The 22,300-nt window shown below is 43.3% G+C and overlaps 2 protein-coding genes across 11 annotated transcripts in view; one reads left to right on the plus strand and one right to left on the minus strand.

Moving 5' to 3' along the window:
• Window positions 1-20,088, minus strand: part of glmna (glomulin, FKBP associated protein a) — a 63,380-nt gene extending 43,292 nt beyond the window's left edge. For 2 of the 5 annotated variants that reach the window (XM_068036780.1, XM_068036784.1), the window contains exons 1-4: window positions 19,859-20,088; window positions 19,143-19,537; window positions 1,211-1,279; window positions 420-545 (exon numbers count right to left, since the gene is read on the minus strand). In XM_068036780.1, coding sequence (XP_067892881.1) covers window positions 420-545; window positions 1,211-1,249 — 165 coding nt within the window. In that variant the 5' untranslated portion in view covers window positions 1,250-1,279; window positions 19,143-19,537; window positions 19,859-20,088. Of the gene's footprint in view, window positions 1-419; window positions 546-1,210; window positions 1,280-10,846; window positions 10,921-11,096; window positions 11,261-19,142; window positions 19,538-19,858 lie in introns of those variants that run through there. The other 3 variants (XM_068036782.1, XM_068036783.1, XM_068036781.1) reach the window with 3 other exon arrangements.
• The window catches only part of rpap2 (RNA polymerase II associated protein 2), a 158,117-nt gene continuing 155,528 nt past the window's right edge, over window positions 19,712-22,300 (plus strand). For 3 of the 6 annotated variants that reach the window (XM_068036775.1, XM_068036777.1, XM_068036776.1), the window contains exons 1-2: window positions 19,713-19,913; window positions 21,821-21,935. In XM_068036775.1, the coding sequence (XP_067892876.1) occupies window positions 19,765-19,913; window positions 21,821-21,935 (264 nt within the window). In that variant the 5' untranslated portion in view covers window positions 19,713-19,764. Of the gene's footprint in view, window positions 19,914-21,820; window positions 21,936-22,300 lie in introns of all 6 variants that reach the window. The other 3 variants (XM_068036773.1, XM_068036778.1, XM_068036774.1) reach the window with 2 other exon arrangements.

Genomic DNA, 22,300 nt, shown 5'->3' on the forward strand with positions numbered 1-22,300 from the left:
TGAATGGGGCAAAATATACGATGATCCCAGAAAAACTGTTGGATACTGAGTCTAAAATTTAAGATAAGCCATGTTAATTTACTGAAAGATTCCTATATATATATACACCCAAAAGAATTATTAAACCAGATGATCTATAATAGGAGATAGAAAGAACTACTAAGGGCTGAATGGTCTACTCCTGCTCCTAAGTCCTATGTTCCTAATTAAAAATTTTACAGTTCTGAATGTTAAAGTCAAGTAACAGACCTTCTGGCTTGGTGTTTTTAAGCTATTTGTACTGTATGAAAGTAGTTAAGAAGTATAAAGTTTCAAAGCAAGGTCCACATTGCTAACCCAGTTACTTTTAGACAGAAGGCAAGATAATTAATAGTATATCTATATAAAACAGTATAGGTGCATTAAAATTACTGTAGCACCTTGTTTTTTTCATCTTGTGTAATTTCCAAAAGTTTAGCTGCATGTCCTTCTTCCAGGCACTGGCAGGCTGCTGACTGAAATATGCTGTGATCTTCATCTTTAAACTCTGTTTCGGGCAGACCTTGCTAAATGAGTAAAACAACCTTTTTAATCCATGTAAAGTGTGAAACAATTTCAGATATTTTTAACTGATGCTACCTAAAGTAAAACATCTGTACATGGCATTACAATGGTCAACCACAGTGTAACTATAAATTTCATGATTCATTACTGGTCTACAATTCATTCCCAAAAACTAGTTTTCAAGTAAACCTGGAGCAATAATTAAAACAAACTAATAAGATTTCTGTCTTAAGTGTTTTGTGCTGGAGTCAGTAACTATAATTAACCAACTTCCAGTATATTGAAAAAATGATTAGGCATCTCGTAGTTTATTTTCATATGTTAAATATATTTAATTACTTTTACAAAACACTAACATTTCATGACAAGATAAAATAATACCACAAACAAAATTAAATCCTGCTGTAGTAATCATTTATTTGGCTAAGTCTCTGCTAATATGGAATATCTGCATCAATTACTGTAAAAATTAAGCTCTTAAAGGGTCTGGAGTCAAACTAACTGATTCACTTCTCAATTTTGGCAATATCAAGGACTGTTGAACAGAAAACATTGTGGCTTCATACTCACAGAATTCCTTTATTGTCATCTCTAGGACATAATTGTGCATTTTTGCTGTATATGAATAGCAACATAAAGAAAGGATAATAAAAGTGCCAGTACTTACACATCGCTCAATTACCCCTTGCAGTTCTTCTAAAGCCATTTTGCTGCTGTTTTCTACCAACACTTAGAACTGGAATATACAAGAAAAACACAGATAATCAAGTCTGAAGAAGGAAAGTGCATAAATTTCTCTCTGTAATTATATTATCCCCAATCATTTTTATAACTATTTTAAGAGTCACTCCTCCAAAGGCTCAGTTGATAAATTAACTGCTCACTATAGAACTGAGCCGTACTGACCAGCAATATCCCACATTTGAAAATATGCTAAATTAGTTTATTTCAACTGGGGTAGTGGTTTGGGCACCCCAACAGGCTGAGGCCCGGGCTGTGGGGTGTGAGAAAATTCAGGGTTCCCTTTCTGCATTTACATCAGTTTTGTTTTTAATTTCAAGCCCCAGCTTGGATAGCATCCTCCAGAGTCACTTCTCCTAATATCAGTCAGCTTACATAGACCAGGATTTTGAACCTAAGCCATTTTTCAGTTTTATGCATAGTCTTTCTTTTGGGCCTCCTTATCTCGAGAGACAATGAATACGCGCCTGGAGGTGGTCAGTGGTTTGTGAAGCAGCGCCTGGAGTGGCTATAAAGGCCAATTCTAGAGTGACAGGCTCTTCCACAGGTGCTGCAGAGAAATTTGTTTGTCGGGGCTGTTGCACAGTTGGCTCTCCCCTTGTGCCTCTGTCTTTTTTCCTGCCAACTACTAAGTCTCTTCGACTCGCCACATTTTATCCCCGTCTTTATGGCTGCCGCCAGCTAGTGCCATAACATAAATGACATATTTACCTATTAGGGAGACTTTGGCTCAGATATCAAGTTTAGCTTTCATTTTGTCGAAGATGCATATTCCCTAAAACTCTCATATGTTGATTGATAATAACAGGACTTATTGGGCCAGATGTAATAGGTGCAGGCCTATAGTATAAATTAGAGTTTAACCAGTAAGTACCTGAGCCATAGAAACTAAAAAGATCCCAGGGTCAATTCCTAGTTTGTGGCAAGATGGCTGAGATCAGCTAACTACACAGACTAGGAATCAAACATGGGACTTTGCTGGCACTACAATTGGTTGAGGCTTTCCTGGGTCTACTCATTATTTAGATGGGGTGAATTTCACCTAGAGTTTCAGTTCCTGATTGCTACTGAGTAATCACCGCTGGAGTACTTTTTTTTATTCATTCCTGGGATGTAGGCATTGCTGGCAAGGCCATCCCTAATTGCCCTCGAGGAGGTGGTGGTGAGGCACCTTCTTGAACCATTGCAGTCCATGCAGTGTAGGTACTCCCACAGTGCTGTTAGAGAGTGAGTTCCAGGATTTTGACCCAGTTACAATGAAGGAGCAGCGATATATTTCTAAGTCAGGATGATGTGTGGTTTCGAGAGGAACTCGCAAGTGGTTGTTTTCCCATGTGCCCTCTACCTTTATTCCTTTAGGGAGTAGAGGTCATGGGTTTGGGAGTTGCTGCAGTCTATCTCGTCAATGTACCCATGGCCCACCAATGGTGGAGGGAGTGAACGTTTAAGGGTACCTATCAAATGGGCTGCTTTGCCCTGGATGGTGTTGAGCTTCTTAACTGTTGCTGCACTCATCCAGATAAGTGGAAAGTATTCCATCATGTTCCTGACTGGTGAATGTAGATGGTGCAAAGGCTTTGGGAAGTCATGAGGCAAGTCATTCTCTGCAGAATACTCATCCTCTGACCTGTTCTTGTAGCCACAGTATTTATATGGCTGGTCCAGTTAAGTTTTTGGTTAATGGTGACCACCCCCCCAATTCTAGCAACAGATGTTGAGGGTGGGGGATTAGACAATGGTAATGCTATTTTTAATGCCAAGCTGACGTGGTTAGACACTTTCTTGGAGGCAGTCATTACCTGGGACTTGTGTGGTGTGAATGTTACTTGCCACATAGCAATTTGGTATCAGGCGAGCAGCAGAGAGATGGGGGCAGCTGTAATGTTCTCACAACTCACAAACTCAATAATGGCCACTAGGGTGAGATTCTAGAGGGCGCACAGCACTCCATGGAACTGCACTCAAGGAGGAGTCAATGTCTTTAGGACAGCGGAGACAAATATCGGCAGAGAAATTATCAAAAAAAAACACAGCACAAATTTCCAATTTTCCTCAGAAACGCTATAAGGATGGCTAGCATGTAATATGTTAGCATTCCTACTGAAGCATGGATGCTTTACTTGGGCTGAGCCCCACAGGCAACTTTCCAGTTGTTAGGCACACCGTCAGTTTCATCTCTGCTTGGTTTTGTTAGGAACCGAAACTAATGTCTGTTGAAAGCAACTTTGTGTGTTGAATATGAAGCACAGCTCAGATAAACAGCTCAGCTAGTCCTCCAGCCCTTTTGAAAATAAAACCTTTCCAGGCTGGAGGACTACAAAAGCAAAATAAGCCAAGGAAATTGGAAGAGCTAAACGGAATCGTTCCAATTTTCAAGCTTTGGAAGAGTGTAAGGATGAGAGTGAGGACAAGGGAAGAGAACATATGAACATACGAATTAGGAGCAAGAGTAGGCCACTCAGCCCTTCGAGCCTGCTCCGCCATTCAATAGGTTCATGGCTGAACTGATTACTCCACATTTCCACCAATAACCTTCCAGCTCCTTGCTTATCAAGAATCTATCTACCTCTGCCTTAAAAATATTCAAAGACTCTGCTTCCACCGTCTTTTGAGGAAGAGAATTCCAAAGACTCATGATCCTCTGAGAGAAAATATTTCTCCTCATCTCTGTCTTAAATGGGCGACCCCTTATTTTTAAACAGTGACCCCTAGTTCGAGATTCTCCCACAAGAGGAAACATCCTTTCCACATCCACCCTGTCAAGAACCCTCAGGATCTTGTATGTTTCAATCAAGTCGCCTCTTACTCGTTTAAATTCCAGTGAATACAAGCCTAGCCTGTCCAACCTTTCCTTGTAAGACAGCCCGCCCATTCCAGGTATTAGTCTAGTAAACCTTCTCTGTACTGCCTCAAAAGCATTGACATCCTTCCTTAAATAAGGAGACCAGTACTGTACACAGTACTCCAGAAGTGGTCTCGCCAATGCCCTGTATAGTTGAAGCATAACCTCTCTACTTTTGTATTCAATTCCCCTTGTGTTAAACGATACATTCTATTAGCTTTCCTAATTCCGTGCTATACCTGCATACTAACCTTTTGCGATGCATGCACTAGGAAACCCAGATCCCTCTACATCTCAGAGCTCTGCAATCTCTCACCATTTAGATAATATAGAACATAGAACATAGAACATACAGCACAGAACAGGCCCTTCGGCCCACAATGTTGTGCCGATCCTTTGTCCTCTGTCAAGGACAATTTAATCTATACCCCATCATTCTCCTTTATCCATATACCTATCCAAAAGCCTTTTGAAAGTCCCTAAAGTTTCTGACTCAACAACTTCCCCGGGCAAGGCATTCCATGCCTCGACCACTCTCTGGGTAAAGAACCTTCCCCTGACATCCCCCTTATATCTCCCACCCTTCACCTTAAATTTATGACCCCTTGTAACGCTTTGCTCCACCCGGGGAAAAAGTTTCTGACTGTCTACCCTATCTATTCCCCTGATCATCTTATAAACCTCTATCATGTCACCCCTCATCCTTCTCCTTTCTAATGAGAAGAGGCCTAGAATGTTCAGCCTTTCCTCGTAAGACTTATTCTCCATTCCAGGCAACATCCTGGTAAATCTCCTCTGCACCCTCTCCAAGGCTTCCACATCCTTCCTAAAATGAGGCGACCAGAACTGCACACAGTACTCCAAATGAGGCCTTACCAAGGTCCTGTACAGCTGCATCATCACCTCACGGCTCTTAAATTCAATCCCTCTGCTAATGAACGCTAACACCCCATATGCCTTCTTCACAGCCCTATCCACTTGAGTTGCAACTTTCAATGATCTATGCACATAGACCCCAAGGTCTCTCTGCTCCTCCACATGCCCAAGAACCCTACCGTTAACCCAGTATTTTGCATTCATGTTTGTCCTTCCAAAATGGACGACCTCACACTTTTCAGGGTTAAACTCCATCTGCCACTTTTCAGCCCAGCACTGCAACCTATCCAAGTCCCTTTGCAGACGACAATAGCCCTCCTCGGTATCCACAACTCCACCAACCTTTGTATCATCTGCAAATTTACTGACCCACCCTTCGACTTCCTCATCCAAGTCGTTAATAAAAATCACAAACAGGAGAGGACCCAGAACTGATCCCTGCGGCACGCCACTGGTAACTGGGCTCCAGGCTGAGTATTTACCATCTAAGACCACTCTCTGCCTTCTATCAGTTAGCCAATTCTTAATCCAACTGGCCACATTCCCCACTATCCCATGCCTCCTGACTTTCTCCATAAGTCTACCATGGGGGACCTTATCAAATGCCTTACTAAAATCCATGTACACCACATCCACTGGTTTACCCTCATCCACTTGCTTGGTCACCTGCTCAAAGAATTCAATCAGGCTTGTGAGGCAAGACCTACCCCTCACAAAACCGTGCTGACTGTCCCGAATCAAGCAGTGTCTTTCCAGATGCTCAGAAATCCTATCCCTCAGCACCTTTTCCATCAACTTGCCTACCACCGAAGTAAGACTAACTGGCCTGTAATTCCCAGGGTTGTTCCTATTCCCTTTCTTGAACAGGGGCACAACATTTGCCACCCTCCAATCACCTGGTACCACCCCCGTCAGCAGAGAAGATGAAAAGATCATTGCCAGCGGCTCTGCAATTTCATCCCTTGCTTCCCATAACATCCTTGGATATACCCCGTCAGGCCCGGGAGACTTGTCTATCTTCAAGTTATTCAAAAACCCCAACACATCTTCCCTCCTAACGAGCACTTCCTCGAGCTTACCAGTCTGCTTCCCACCGTCCTCTTCAGTAATACACCCCTTCTCATTCGTAAATACCGAAGAGAAGTACTCATTCAAAACCTCACTTATCTCTTCCGGCTCAACACACAGTCTCCCGCTATTGTCCTTGACCGGACCTACGGTCCCCTTAGTCATCCTCATATTTCTGACATACGCGTAAAAGGCCTTGGGGTTTTCTTTTATCCTACCCGCCAAGCATTTTTCATGCCCTCTCTTAGCTCTCCTAATCCCTTTCTTCAGATCCTTCCTGGCCATCTTGTATCCCTCCAGAGCTATGCCTGTGCCCTTTTTCCTCAACTTTATATACGCATCCTTCTTCTTCCTAACAAGACTCTCAACCTCTCTTGTCAACCACGGTTCCCTCACATGACCATCCCTTCCCTGTCTGACAGGGACATGCTTATCAATGGCCCCTACTATCTGCTCCTTGAAAAAGTTCCACATTTCGACCGTGCCCTTCCCTGCCAGCATATGCTCCCAACTTATGCTCCTCAGTTCCTGCCTGACAGCATCATATCTACCCTTCCCCCAATTGTAAACCTTGCCCTGTTGCACATACCTATCCCTCTCCATTACCACAGTGAATGCTACAGAATTGTGATCACTATCTCCAAAGTGCTCGCCCACCAACAGCTCTATCACTTGCCCTGGTTCATTACCTAGTACCAAATCCAATATTGCCTCCCCTCTGGTCGGGCAGTCTACATACTGAGTCAGAAAAGCTTCCTGGACATACTGCACAAACACTACCCCATCCAAACTATTCGATCTAAAGAGTTGCCAATCAATATTTGGGAAGTTGAAATCCCCCATAATTACTACCCTGTGACTTCTGCTCCTTTCCAAAATCTGTTTCCCAATCTGCTCTTCCACCTCCCTGCTGCTATTGGGGGGCCTATAGAAAACTCCCATCAAGGTGACTGCTCCTTTCCTGTTCCTGACCTCAACCCACAGTGCCTCAGTCGGCAGATCCTCCTCGAAAATTCTTTCAGCAGTTGTTACACTATTTCTAACTAACAATGCCACCCCCCCACCTCTTTTACCACCATTCCTAATCTTATGAAAAATATGCTTCATTTTATTCTTCCTGCCAAAGTGGACAATTTCCCACTTTCCACATTATACACCATTTGCCAGGTCTTTGCCCACTCACTTAACCTATCTATATCCCTTTGTAGCCCCCTTATGTCCTCTTCACAAGTTACTTTCCTACCTATCTTTGTGTCATCAGCAAATTTAGCAACTACCTTCTGTCCCTTTATCTAAGTCAATTATATCAAATTGTAAAAAGTTGAGGCCCCAGCATAGATCCCTGTGGCACACCACTCGTTACATCTTGCTAACCAGAAAATGATCCATTTATGCCTACTCTCTGTTCCCTGTTAGCTAGCCAATCTACTATCCATGCCAATATGTTACTCCCTACACCAAGGGCTTTTATTTTCTGCAATAACCTTTGATGTGGCACCTTATCAAATGCCTTCTGGAAATCTAAGTACAATACATCCACCGGTTTCCTTTATCCACAGCACAGTAACTCCCTCAAAAAACTCCAATAAATTGGTTAAACATGATTTCCCTTTCACAAAACCATGTTGACTCTGCCTGATTACCTTGAATTTTTCTAAATGCCCTGCTATACCATCTTTAATAATAGCTTCTAACATTTTCCCTAAGACAGATGTTAAGCTAACTGGCCTGTAGTTTCCTGCTTTCTGTCTACCTCCCTTTTGGAATAAAGGAGTTACATTTGCTATTTTCCAATCAAAAGGAACCTTCCCCGAATCTAGGGAATTTTGGAAAATTAAAACTAACGTATCAACTATCTGACTAGCCCCTTCTTTTAACATCCTAGGATGAAGTCCATCAGGACCCGGGGACTTGTCAGCCCGCAGCTCCAACAATTTGTTCTGTACCACCTCCCTGGTGATTGTAATTTTCTTGAGTTCCTCCCTCCCTTCCATTTCCTGACTTAAAGCTAATACTGGCATTTTTTTTTTTACTTGTATCCTCAATAGTGAAGACCGATGCAAAATATCTGTTCAATTTATCTGCCATCTTCTTATTATCCATTATTAATTCCCCCAGACTCACTTTCTATAAGACCAACGCTCACTTGTTAACTCTTCTTTTTTAAATAGCTATAGAAACTCTATCTATCTTTATATTTCTAGCTAGCTTTCTCTCGTACTCTAATTTTACCTTCCTTATCAATCTTTTAGTCATTCTTTGCTATTTTTTATATTCTGTCCAATCTTCTGACCTGCCTCCCATCTTTGCGCAACTATATGCTTCTTCTTTGAGTTTGATACTACCTTTAACTGTTTTAGTTAACCACGGTTGGCGGGTCCCACCCTTGGAATTTTTCTTTTTTGTTTAAATGTATCTATTCCGTGTATTCTAAAATATCCCCTTAAATGTCTGCCACTGTATCTCTATTGACCTATCCCTTAAACTGATTTGCCATTTCACTTTAGCTAGCTCTGCTTTTATGCCCTCATAATTGCCGTTATTTAAGTTTAAAAGGATGAGAACAGTGGGAGGAATTGAAGGGATTATTTTGGGGAGTTTGGAAGGGGTTTTTGCTTTATGGCTAGGGCCTGTATTTTTGTATGGGTTCTTACAATTTTTGTGTATGAGTTTCAATTCACTGTGCATCAGGGCTCATAATTCTGCAAAATCACTCGGCTCACTCTGGTTTTCATATGACAGCCTGTCTTCAGCTCTAGTTTGGGCGTTTTGCTATACTTGGGAGTTGAGGTATATTTTTGGGCAGTGCAGGTTTATTCTGTATCAGTCCTTTAAATACCTGTTTGGTAGTGTGCAGTGCTGACAGGAGCAAGAAAATTAGGGAAAAGAGCTCCATTTTCCACCACAGTGCTGCTTCATCTTAATGAGGAAGACAATAGGCAACAAACTTTTAGCCAGCAATATTTATTAATTGCAGTGGAAAACTCTCAAAATGCTCAGCTTTGCTTCAGCTATTACACGGGGTCCCGACCTGCTCACTGCTGCCCCCTCCCCCCTTTCTGGTTCCATGTCTCTCATTCAGTCACTAACTGCCTTTTAACGAGGAACCACAACCTCTCCCGCAGCCAGCAAGCAACCTGCATGGGTTTGCTTGGCTTGCACACTATGCAGCAACAGACCCATCCACTGCTGGGCTAACACCAGTGGCAGCTGGCCAGGATGTCCGTTCACAGGTTTTCCTGCCCTGGACCATGTGGGTGGAGGTGAAAAGGTTGCAGGGTTACCCCTGCCACCATCCTGCCCGATTATATGCTCTCTCCACCTCCCAACGCAACGTGAGGTGAGACCATAAAATTCCCCCAGAGTGTGATTTTGCCACACAAGTAGCTCTTGCCTACCTGTTGAGGCCTACACCAATCTCCTGCTTTATTACACTAAGGATGCTAATTTTCCACATCACAAACTATAAATTAGGCTGTGTGTGTATCATTCTGCACAGAGTAAGTTTTTTTTGTTTTTATGTGCTGACACCTACATTTTCCTATTCAGTAGTGAAACAGCATGGTTTTGTACAGGTGTGATCCTGGCACAGATAGTTCAAGTTGGGTTATACAGTTGCTAAAATCTGGCACCTCAGTGTGGGGTACAAGGCAGAAACTGGAATGCTGAGATGAGTGGAAGGCTTATTTTAAAAGAAAATAACTGATAGTGGCACCGATACTGGAAATGTTTGGCAAATCTGTTCAATTCAATTTACCTTTTTCTTTGCTCTTGATAAGCCTCATAGTCTATTCATACTTAGCAATAAGTAAGGTTTGCTGGAATCAGGCAGCTCTGGGTTAGTTCACAGGCTGACTCCAAATCATTCCAGCTTCTACCTTTGATTAAGTTACTCCAAGGGTAAGTTACTTCCAAGACTGTCTCCTTCCTGTCAATTCCATGGCACAGCCTAGCAGTTGGATCTCCACTGCAGATGGATGTGAAAAATCAAATAGGAAACGGGAATACTTTTAAAATAAAAGTTCACTTACCAACAGACAAGACCAGCCAAGTCATGCACTAACTTAATTTTCTCATAACGCAGTGTGGCGCATGTCGTACATACTGAGTTTCATGCACCACTATACACTCAACTGCAATTTCTTGGTACATTAGCTTCAGGCATGCAACCAAATAATTTCAGAATTACACAGAAAACATGACTGGGGCCAAGGTCAGGTGTGAGTCTACATCTGTATCATCATATTTTGAACAGGTCAGTCTAGTTTGAAAGTCTACCCATCACTTTGACAATTAGAAACCACAGAGAAAAAAAATATTGTTTTTGATTTGCTAGATCTTTGGCAACTCAAAAGCCTGAAGACTTGCCAACTGTTGGCACTGCATGGTTTAAATTATGTGCAAACTATTTTCCTCCATTTATCTCCTCAAACTTGAGTGGGAGGGTGAAATCACTTTGTATTGCTCATTGAGTGAGATTTAGGATAAGTGGGAAATACACGTGAGGAGTAAACCCGCCAGAGTTGCATTTATTAACAAAGCCAGAATAAACATTAAAATAATGTAACGCACTTAATGGATTTATAATTGTAATAAGAATGCACGGGACGCCAGAAATCAATCACCCCACCATCAGCAAAAAAAAATCCATCGTAGTAATTGAAGATTCAATCAGAAATGCCTCCCCCCACTGTTCTACCAAACGCCAGCGCACGTGCGCTCGGGGACAGTTGGGTTTAAACCGGAGCATTCCATCCCCCACTCAAACCCGCTTACCTTCCCATCGCAGCTGCGTCACCGCTCCTATCCCGTACGCGCATTCTAACGCAACCCGACGCTGCGAGGGCGGGTCTTTCCCGGGTCACGTGGTACTCAAAGGACCGCCCACTTCTCTCCTTTTTTCCCCCACCCCGGACATCTGTCAAAACTCAGCCTGTGGGCTGTCAAATGAAGTTGCTGTATTTAAAAATAGACGTTCCCTTTGTACTGGATAGGTAGCTTTCTAAAACAATTATCCTTGTCTTACCATCTTTAAACCGACTTCTTTGGCCTCCTTATCTCGAGAGACAATGGATAAGCGCCTGGAGGTGGTCAGTGGTATGTGGAGCAGCGCCTGGAGTGGCTATAAAGGCCAATTCTAGAGTGACAGGCTCTTCCACAGGTGCTGCAGAAAAATTTGTTTGTCGGGGCTGTTACACAGTTGGCTCTCTTCTTGCGCCTCTGTCTTTTTTCCTGCCAACCACTAAGTCTCTTCAACTCGCCACACTTTAGCCCTGCCTTTATGGCTGCCCGCCAGCTCTGGCGAACACTGGCAACTGACTCCCACGACTTGTGATCAATGTCACAGGATTTCATGTCGCGTTTGCAGACGTCTTTAAAGCGGAGACATGGACGGCCGGTGGGTCTGATACCAGTGGCGAGCTCGCTGTACAATGTGTCTTTGGGGATCCTGCCATCTTCCATGCGGCTCACATGGCCAAGCCATCTCAAGCGCCGCTGATTCAGTAGTGTGTATAAGCTGGGGATGTTGGCCGCCTCGAGGACTTCTGTGTTGGAGATACGGTCCTGCCACCTGATACCAAGTATTCTCCGGAGGCAGCGAAGATGGAATGAATTGAGACGTCGCTCTTGGCTGACATACGTTGTCCAGGCCTCGCTGCCATAGAGCAAGGTACTGAGGACACAGGCTTGATACACTCGGGCTTTTGTGTTCCGTGTCAGTGCGCCATTTTCCCACACTCTCTTGGCCAGTCTGGACATAGCAGTGGAAGCCTTTCCCATGCGCTTGTTGATTTCTGCATCTAGAGACAGGTTACTGGTGATAGTTGAGCCTAGGTAGGTGAACGCTTGAACCACTTCCAGAGTGTGGTCGCCAATATTGATGGATGGAGCATTTCTGACATCCTGCCGCATGATGTTCGTTTTCTTGAGGCTGATGGTTAAGCCAAATTCATTGCAGGCAGCCGCAAACCTGTCGATGAGACTCTGCAGGCACTCTTCAGTGTGAGATGTTAAAGCAGCATCATCAGCAAAGAGGAGTTCCCTGATGAGGACTTTCCGTACTTTGGACTTCGCTCTTAGACGGGCAAGGTTGAACAACCTGCCCCCTGATCTTGTGTGCAGGAAAATTCCTTCTTCAGAGGACTTGAACGCATGTGAAAGCAGCAGGGAGAAGAAAATCCCAAAATGTGTGGGTGCGAGAACACAGCTCTGTTTCACGAAATTCAGGATAGGAAAGGGGTCTGATGAGGTGCCACCATGTTGAATTGTGCCTTTCATATTGTCATGGAATGAGGTGATGATACTTAGTAGCTTTGGTGGACGTCCAATCTTTTCTAGTAGTCTGAAGAGACCACGTCTGCTGACGAGGTCAAAGGCTTTGGTGAGATCAATGAAAGCAATGTAGAGGGGCATCTGTTGTTCGCGGCATTTCTCCTGTATCTGACGAAGGGAGAACAGCATGTCAACGGTCAATCTCTCTGCACGAAAGCCACACTGTGCCTCAGGGTAGACGCGCTCGGCCAGCTTCTGCAGCCTGTTTAGAGCGACTCGAGCAAAGACTTTCCCCACTATGCTGAGCAGGGAGATTCCACGGTAGTTGTTGCAGTCACCGTGGTCATCTTTGTTTAAACCAAGGGTTGTCAATACTTTAGGATCAAGATGAGTGAATTAAAATGTAGTTGTAAACCTATTTAAAGGTGTGCAATTGTGTTGATTTTACTGTATAAAATGCCTTTTTAGTTATTTCCCCACTCAAGTCCCTTTCAAAATTTCCATTTGCAAATTATATTTCCTTCATTGTTTATCCTTATAAATGCACTTCAGAAATAATTAATTTTGTTGTGAAGCACTTTAGGATATCCTGAGGCATAAGAGGATATGTTTTTTTTAATTTTTACTCATATTACTCATTTATTTTTCGAATATGCAATCATTTACAATTGGCCAGTATCAGCTGCAAATAAAGCAAATTTTAAATTTCAGCACTGTCTTATGCTATCATATTTCCATTAATGTTTATTTCATGATAGCCTTTTAATATTTATCTCCCCTTATTGTTTGTAACATAAAAATTGAAAAAATACATAATAGTTTAGCACATAGGAGAAGCAATTAACATTAGGAGCAAAGAAACAATTGCCCTACCAAAATCAGTATGCATTACATAATAATGCACTCTGGAAGATGTCAGATATTTGCTATTAACTGTATCAATATAAACTGGTCAATAGAAAAGCTAAATCAAAATATAATATGAGTTAATATGTTTATTGAATGTCCTAGGATATGTCCTAGAAATACATTCAGAATATGTGAGTTCCTTGCAAGCTTTACTATAGTTTAATATTTCTCTGCCATACTTTGTCTTGAGCTGTTATAGAAAGCTGGCTATTGGCTACAAAGCTGTATACTATCCAGTCCCTCGTTATGATGAGCACCTTTGGAAAGATCTAGCAGCTGCTACAGCTTGTTATTATAGAATGAGGATTAAGCTTGGTAATGTGATTACTTCTTTGTTCCTAATAGAAAATGATTTTCCTAGCTGCTAACCTTACCTACTTCTCAATTTTTGGTAATGTAAATAAAACTAATGTGTAAAATATTAATTAGTTATTATTGAAGGCTGATTTGCATAATCTTTATGTTCCTAAACAGATTATTGGTAATTTGAACAGAAAGCTGGTGCATGCAGGTTTTAGCTGAGTTTTGTAATACATACATTATTTCAAAATGAAAATTTATTTTTGCCCATACAGTGTCTGAAATCTAAACATTGTTAACAGGAATTAAATATCTGTGATACATGTAACATTTCATATGTACCTCTTTTGACACAAGCTTCTGTATTTTTCTTCAATGGTTTGAATGCTTTCCTGAAACCAACAAAGGACATTGTGCCCAGACACTCATATCTAACAGTAATGTGCTGGCAATAAACAAATAACATTTCTGGCTATTTTTACTTACCTTCAAGACATGGATTTGGTGATTGGACCACTTATATCTGAGTTAGTACTGTGCCTGGAATCTGAGTGACATCCTCCTGATAGGATAGCTCCTGGAGATGCTTATCTCTAATCCTATCCCTTGATTGGATATCTCCTCTCCAGATTCTTATTACAATGCAGCTTCTTGATTGGAAAGCTCATGGAGATTTGCCTTGTGCAAGGATATAGATTTAAAACATGGTTTCCTGTTTTCCCAATTGCGTCTCCCTAAGCCATGTGGTGGCAGGGTATATGTTTGAAACCAGATGCTAGGAGATACCCAAAAAAAGACAATGATGGCTCTTCTTTTCGGTTCTCCCTTCCTGTGGGAAGCAACTTCCCTCCATTCAATACTTCTCCATGATGATGCAACTGAAGAAGAGGAAGCCAATGGTGTGGGGGATTGTGGCTACAAGATCATATCCTTTCAGATGACACATGTTGTCTTCCAATGGCTGTACCACCATGCTGCAATCAAGGGAGTATCTCCTGGACATTCTTCCCTCCTGATGGGGAAGATTTTGAAGATCCCTACTATTCTTTACTTTCCTAACTATAATTCTTGTTTCTTCTCCTCATCTCAAGTTGGGAAGTTTGTGCAGAAGCAAATCTTTTCTTTTCCACGGGCTGAGTAATCTATTCCTGTCTAGGTCACAATCACACACCACATAAAGGCTAGCATTGGCAGGGACATGGAGGCCTTGCTGGCTCGGAATGGTAAATGGAACGAGCAGATTATGGACACAGCAACTGAATGTCAGAGAACAGTTGAGATAGCTACTCTTGACGTCAAGGCAGCTTTTGACTGAGTATGGTACCAGTGACCATAACAAAACTGAAGTCAAAACAGCCAGAGAGCTGGAGTAGTGACTGACAGAGGGGAAGACGTTCATGGTTCTTGGCAGTCAATCATCAAAATCCCAGGAAGTACTACTGCAGAACTTAATTAGAAAAGCGTGCTCGGCCCAACAATCATCAACCGCTTCAGCAGGTGAGGTTTTAAATGATTACTTTTCACCTGTGTTCACTATGGGGAAGGACAATGTAGGTGTAGAGATCAGGGAGGGGGATTGTGATATACATGAACAAATTAGCATTGAAAGGGAGGAAGTATTAGCGGTTTTAGCGGGCTTAAAAGTGGATAAATCCCCAGGCCCAGATGAGATGTATCACAGGCTGTTAATGTGAGGCAAGGTAGGAGATAGCAGGGGCTCTGACACAAATTTTCAAATCCTCTCTGGCCACAGGAGGTACCAGAGGACTGGAGGACAGCGTATGTGGTACCATTATTCAAGAAGGGTAGTAGGGATAAACCAGGTAATTACAGGCAAGCCTAACATCAGTGGTAGGGAAATTATTGGAAAAAATTCTGAGGGACAGGATTAATCTCCACTTGGAGAGGCAGGGAATAATCAGGGATAGTCAGCATGGCTTTGTCAGGGGAGATCATGTCTAACAAAGTTGATTGAAATTTTCGAGGAGGTGACTAGATGTGTAGATGAAGGTAAAGCAGTTGATGTAGTCTACATGGACTTCAGTAAGGTTTTTGATAAGGTCCCGCATGGGAGATTGGTTAAGTAGGTAAGAGCCCATGGGATCCAGGGTAATTTGGCAAATTGGATCCAAAATTGGCTTCGGGGCAGGAGGCAGAGGGTGATGGTCGAGGTTTATTTTTGTGATTGGTAGCCTGTGAGCAGTGATGTACCACAGGGATCGGTGCTGGGACCCTTGTAGTGTACATTAATGATTTAGACATGAAATATAGGAGGTACGATCAGTAAGTTCGCAGATGACACAAAAATTGGTGGTGTCGAAAATAGTGAGGAGGAAAGCCTTAGATTACAGGACGATATAGATGGGCTGGTAAAATGGGCAGAGCAGTGGCAAATGGAATTTAATCCTGTTGCACAACCATCATCAAGTTCCCCACCACTGAAAAAAAGCTTAACTTGATCAGCCAAATCAACGCCATGACTACAAAGAGAGGGCAGAGGCTGGGTACTCTGTGATGAGTAGCTCACCTTCTGACCTCCCAACGTCTCTCCCCAATCTACTAGGCTGGAGTCAAGAGCATGATGGAATACTCACCATTCACCTGGATGTGTGCAGGTATAAAATGACTGAAGCTCAACATCATCTGGAATAGAGCAGTTCACTTGATTGACTCCCCTGCCACTGGACTCAACTTTTGCCCCCTCCAACACCAGCGACCTATGGTGGCAATATGTAACATCTACAAGATGCACTACAGCAACTCACTAAGGTTACTTTGACAGCATCTCTTCCCCACAATGACCCCTACCACTGAGAAAGAAGCAGTGATTTGTGGGAATATCACCTCCAAGTACCCTCTCTGCCCTACGTCATCCTGATTTGGGCATGTATTGCTGCCATTCTTTCATAATTACTGTCAATATATTGTAATTCCCACCAAACACCATTGGGGGAGCCCTATTGCCACAAGGACGGCAATGATACAAGAATGCCCATCAACACCTTCTCAGGATAATTAGGGATGGGCAAAAAATGCTGCTTTGCCATCATTGCCCCATCCCAAAAACAGATATTTGGAAATGATCAAAATGAAGGAAGAAAATTAAACAATGAGGCAAGGAAAATCAATTACCTAAAAAAAAAAACTTTCTTGCTATACTACATAGCATATTGAAACCAATTTAATTTTTAAGCAAAGTGACAGTCGTGACTCTAAATTGAAATATTAGGGCTAATTATCACTTTGATCGTGGGTGGAAGACTGATCATTGCGGATTGGTTGCCCGTTTGACACTTCTTCTGATTTTCAGTTCTACAATGAAAGAAGTGGCTGATCCGCAACCGCCATTTTTCAGTCTGTGCCCAAAGTGAATATTACCCTCATTATCCTTTCCATAATAAGCTACCTTTTAAATTGGCAAGTTCTCATAAACAAAGTTTGGAAAAGCATGAAAACCTGACTTTAATCAAAGCTAGATGCTGTGCAGTGTCTCCTCATGGCATACAAAATAGTTCCACGTGCTCTCCAGTATCTTACCCAAGTAGCTATTACAACCTTTGACTGTATCACCAAATTATTTGACCATTGTTGCCCCCTAACAGTTGCTACACTGCAGGACAGAGTATACAGGAAGGAATAAATGGGGTGTGTAAGAACGGCACCACAATAGTCATGGGTGCCTTTTAATCTACATGTAGATTGGGCGAATCAGATTGGCAAAGGCAGGCTGGAAAATTAATTCATAGAAATTATTCGCGACAATTTTTTGGAGCAGTATGTTCTAGAACTGGTAATGTGCAATGAGACAGGATTAATCAATAACCTCAAGGTAAAGGTGCCTCTAGTTGACAGCGATCATAACATGATAGAATTTAACTTACAGTTTCAAGAGCAGAAGTGTGGGTTGAAGACTAGTGTTTTAACCCTAAATAAAGGTAATTACAATGGTATGAAGGCAGAAATAGCTAAACTGAGAATCTAACTTAAAATGGAGGACAGTAGAGATGTAGTGGTAGGCATTTAAGGAGATATTTAATAACTGTCAGCAAAGATTTATCCCAGTGAGAAAGGTTCTTTGAGAAGGATGCATCATCTGTGACTAAATAAGGAAGTTAAGGATAATATCAAATTGAAAGAGACACTGTACAAATCTGCAAGGATAAGTAGTAGGTCAGAGGATTGAACAGCTTTTAAGAACCAGCAAAGAATGACAAAAATAAATAGAGGCAGAACGTAGAGTATGAGAGAAAACTAGCTAGAAATTAGAATTAGAATTAGAACATTACAGTGCAGTACAGGCCCTTCGGCCCTCGATGTTGCGCCGATCATCTGACCTACACTATTCCATTTTCATCCATATGTCTATCCAATGACCACGTAAATGCCCTTAAAGTTGGCGAGTCCACTACTGTTGCAGGCAGGGCGTTCCACGCCCCTACTACTCTCTGCGTAAAGAAACTACCTCTGACATCTGTCCTATATCTTTCACCCCTCAACTTAAAGCTATGTCCCCTCGTGTTTGCCATCATCATCCGAGGAAAAAGTCTCTCACTATCCACCCTATCTAACCCTCTGATTATCTTGTATGTCTCTATTAAGTCACCTCTCCTCCTCCTTCTCTCTAACGAAAACAACCCCAAGTCCCTCAGCCTTTCCTCGTAAGACCTTCCTTCCAAACCAGGCAACATCCTAGTAAATCTCCTCTGCACCCTTTCCAAAGCTTCCACATCCTTCCTATAATGCGGTGACCAGAACTGCACGCAATACTCAAGGTGCGGCCTCACCAGAGTTTTGTACAGCTGCATCATGACCTCGTGGCTCCGAAACTCGATCCCCCTACTAATAAAAGCTAACACACCATATGCCTTCTTAACAGCCCTATTAACCTGGGTAGCCACTTTCAGGGATTTATGTACCTGGACACCAAGATCTCTCTGCTCATCTACACTAACAAGAATCTTCCCATTAGCCCAGTACTCTGCATTGCTGTTACTCCTTCCAAAGTGAATCACCTCACACTTCTCTGCATTAAACTCCATTTGCCATCTCTCAGCCCAGCTCTGCAGCCTATCTATGTCCCTCTGTACCCTACAACACCCTTCGACACTATCCACAACTCCACCGACCTTCGTGTCATCCGCAAATTTACTAACCCACCCTTCTACACCCTCATCCAGGTCATTTATAAAAATGACAAACAGCAGTGGCCCCAAAACAGAACCTTGCGGTACACCACGAGTAACTAAACTCCAGGATGAACATTTGCCATCAACCACCACCCTCTGTCTTCTTTCAGCTAGCCAATTTCTGATCCAAAGCTCTAAATCACCTTCAACCCCATACTTCTGTATTTTCTGCAATAGCCTACCGTGGGGAACCTTATCAAACGCCTTACTGAAATCCATATACACCACATCCACGGCTTTACCCTCATCCACCTGTTTGGTCACCTTCTCGAAAAAAAAATATATATAGTAATGGTGGCTGGGGGGCACGGCAATGAAGATCGGTACAGCGAAGGCCCGCCACTGACCCCGACAGTGGCAGACCCCATACCGATCTCGGAAGGGTCTGATGAAGGGTCACTGACCTGAAACGTTAACTCTGCTTCTCTCTTCACAGATGCTGCCAGACAGCTGAGTATTTCCAGCATTTCTTGTTTGTGTTTCAGATTTCCAGCATCTGCAGTTCTTTCTTCTTCTTCTTTTGGGCCTCCTTATCTCGAGAGACAATGGATACGCGCCTGGAGGTGGTCAGTGGTTTGTGAAGCAGCGTTGTTTTAGTCGCTGTGAGGCAACTATGGAGTGACCTCTCCATGGCACATGCCTGGGCAAATTTATGGAGGTTGAGAGTTGCCCAGTCGTCAAAACCCCCCTCTCGGCCTTTCTGGTGGGGTCCAAAGGAGTGCAGGACACGACGTTTGATCTGCAGTATTTTGCTTTTATCCTATCATTTCACTTGTTATACATTTGTTAAGCGAAGAGGCTGATGAAAAATCCCATGGTAAACATTAACCAATCTTTTCTTTAGGTGAAGACAGATATTTTTGTTATTTTCCAGCATTTGTTAAAAATAATGCTGCACCTTCAAGCAATATGTTACTAGATTTAATACGCTCTCTAAATCAGAAAAATAAATAACAGAAGAGCAGGGAGTAAATATTGCAGGGCCATAACTGGTAACAGCGGAGGTCAGAGGTCGGCGACACCATCATGGCGGATGGGCCGAGGTGGAACGAGAGCCGGCGGCGGCTGAAGAGCCGACGCCGGGAAGGCTCGAGTGGGGATGTTTGTCCGTCCTACTTACCGGTCAGGGCCAACAGAAAGTCCGGCGCCCCGGACACTAAAGAAACGCTGAAAAGGTGAGTGCCCGAGCCCCGGGTTCGAGGAGCTGCAGAATCCAGTCAGGGAGTAGTGGGCCCTCGGGATGGGACTCGCTAGGCCAGCTTGGAGAGAGAGCTGAGGGGAGGGGAGAGGAGCCGTTGGGGGGCTGCTGGGGGAGGGGCAGTGGAGCTCGGAGAGAGCGGAGGCAGGGGGGGAGAGAGAGAGAGAGGAGCTGAGAGGGCTGCTGGGGGAGGGGCGGGGGAGCAGAGCCGGGGGGAGGGGGAGTGGAGCTGGGGGACGCTGCTGGGGAGGGGGAGAGTTGCTGGGGGAGAGCGGAGCTAAGGGGGCTGCTTGCTGGGGGGTGGGGAGAGTGGAGATGGTGGGGGCGGGGCTGGGGGGAGAGTGGAGATGGTGGGGGCGGGGCTGGGGGGAGAGTGGAGATGGTGGGGGCGGGGCTGGGGGGAGAGCGGAGCTGGGGGGGAGCCGGGGAGTGGGAGCGGAGCCGGGGTGGGGAAGTGGGTGCAAAGCTGTGGGGGTGGGGTGGGTGAAATAATTAAATGAGTACAAATATTGGAGGGTTGTGGGACTGGAGGAGATTAGAGATAGGGAGGAGCAAGGCCATGGAGGGTTTTGAAAAAGGATGCAAATTTTAAAATCAAGCAGTTGCTTGACTGGGAGCCAGTGTCGGTCAGCAGGCACAGGGGTGATGGGTAAACAGAACTTTGTGCGAGTTAAGACACAAGGCAGCAGAGTTTTGGATGACCTCAAGTTTACGGAGGGTAGAATGTGGGAGACCACCCAAGTGTGCGTTGGAATAGTCAAGTCCAGAGGTAACAAAGGCATGAATGAGGGTCTCAGCAGTAGAGGAGTTGAGAGAGATTGCGAACAGTCTGGTTTAGTCTCAGACTGTTGCCAAGGAGAGGAATAGAGTCGGTAGCTAGCGACTGGGGCCTGAAAAGAATAACTTCAGTCTTCCCAAATGTTCTTTTATGTTCAAAGAAGGAAAACCTACAAGGCGGTACTCTTACTATAAATTATAGCTAAAGATCTAACCTGAAGAGGTGATGTTGGAATTGAATCTAGACTTGTGGCCATGTTTAGAATCCTGTGTTCAGTTATTGTTTTCATATTAGATGAAGATACAGGATTATTGAAGGGAGTCCAGAACAGGTTGTTGAGGCTGATTCCTGAATTTGGAGTTCTGAGCTATTAGGAAAAATGTCCTGTGATGAATGAAATTTCTTCTTATGGACATGATGGAAGGAGCAGGGGCATAATCTATAGTCAAGGGTCTCAAGAAAATAAATATAAGCAATTTTATTATTTTTTTTGAAGTCAGTAATAGAAGTGTGGCACAGATTGTCAGTGGAGGTGAAACAGAAAACCAGTTCAGGGTTTAAAAATGCACTAGATGAATTCCTGTTTAAGGAAGGGATGCAGGGCTATTAGTTCCAGAATGACAGCAGGAAAGTATGGGAGGTTTTGAAGAGTCGGCTCGATGAATCAATGGTTCTCTTCTCAAAGTATTACTTTGCATCTACCATTTTCCCCCCGCCCCCTTCCAATCATCATAAATACTGTAGGGAACTTTTGGAGATAATTTAATTGCGGCCTCTGTTAGGATGGGAGTATTGTCAGTGGGTTGGTGCCCTGGTGATCGGCCAAAGTGAGCATTGGCAGATGTCTCTGAGCTGCTTAATCCCAATCCCCACCCCACCAGTGACAACTCATTTTCTAAATGCAGAAATGTCAAGTTATTGCTGCCCACTGGTTACAAATCTGATCCACCTTTGGTGAAGAATAGAGACGTACAGACACTGGAGAGAGAAAAAAAATAAACCTGCGCACTATCCTCGTTAAATTCGCTTAGCAGGAAATAAATAAACATTATTCCAAAGTAATGTCCTAACATGATTTTCCCTTTGTCGAAATGTATCACCTGTAGAAAAGCTGCATTGCAGGCGACCCTGAGGAGGAAGCGTGAATGTGAGGCAAAAGCTCTTCATATTGTTGAACAACTGCTTGAAATAAATGTCACAGAAGAATATCTGTTGGATTGTGTAAGTGAGCCTTTTTTTGAGACTCTAATATCGATGATGGAGTTTTGCCCTTAACATTTCTAAAAATGAAATGGCCACAAAAATAATAATGCGTAACTTCTTCCTTTAGTTCTTGGGTTCTGTTTAGAACTTGCGATTATATAGTACTATAATATCCTCAGGGTGTCCCCAAGCACTTCACAGCCAGTGTGGTCACTGTTATGTCCAGTGTGGTCACTGTTATATAGTCAAAAATAGCTACATGTTTTCTAATAGTGCACAAATGGCAATTAAATAGAATCATGGTATATGATGCAGCACAGAAGGAAGCCATTGATCCAATTGTGCTTGTGCCAACTTTGTGAAAGAGATATCTGATTAGTCCC

The sequence above is a fragment of the Heterodontus francisci genome, chromosome 8, assembly GCF_036365525.1.
Source record: "Heterodontus francisci isolate sHetFra1 chromosome 8, sHetFra1.hap1, whole genome shotgun sequence".
Taxonomy (NCBI): Eukaryota; Metazoa; Chordata; class Chondrichthyes; order Heterodontiformes; family Heterodontidae; genus Heterodontus; species Heterodontus francisci.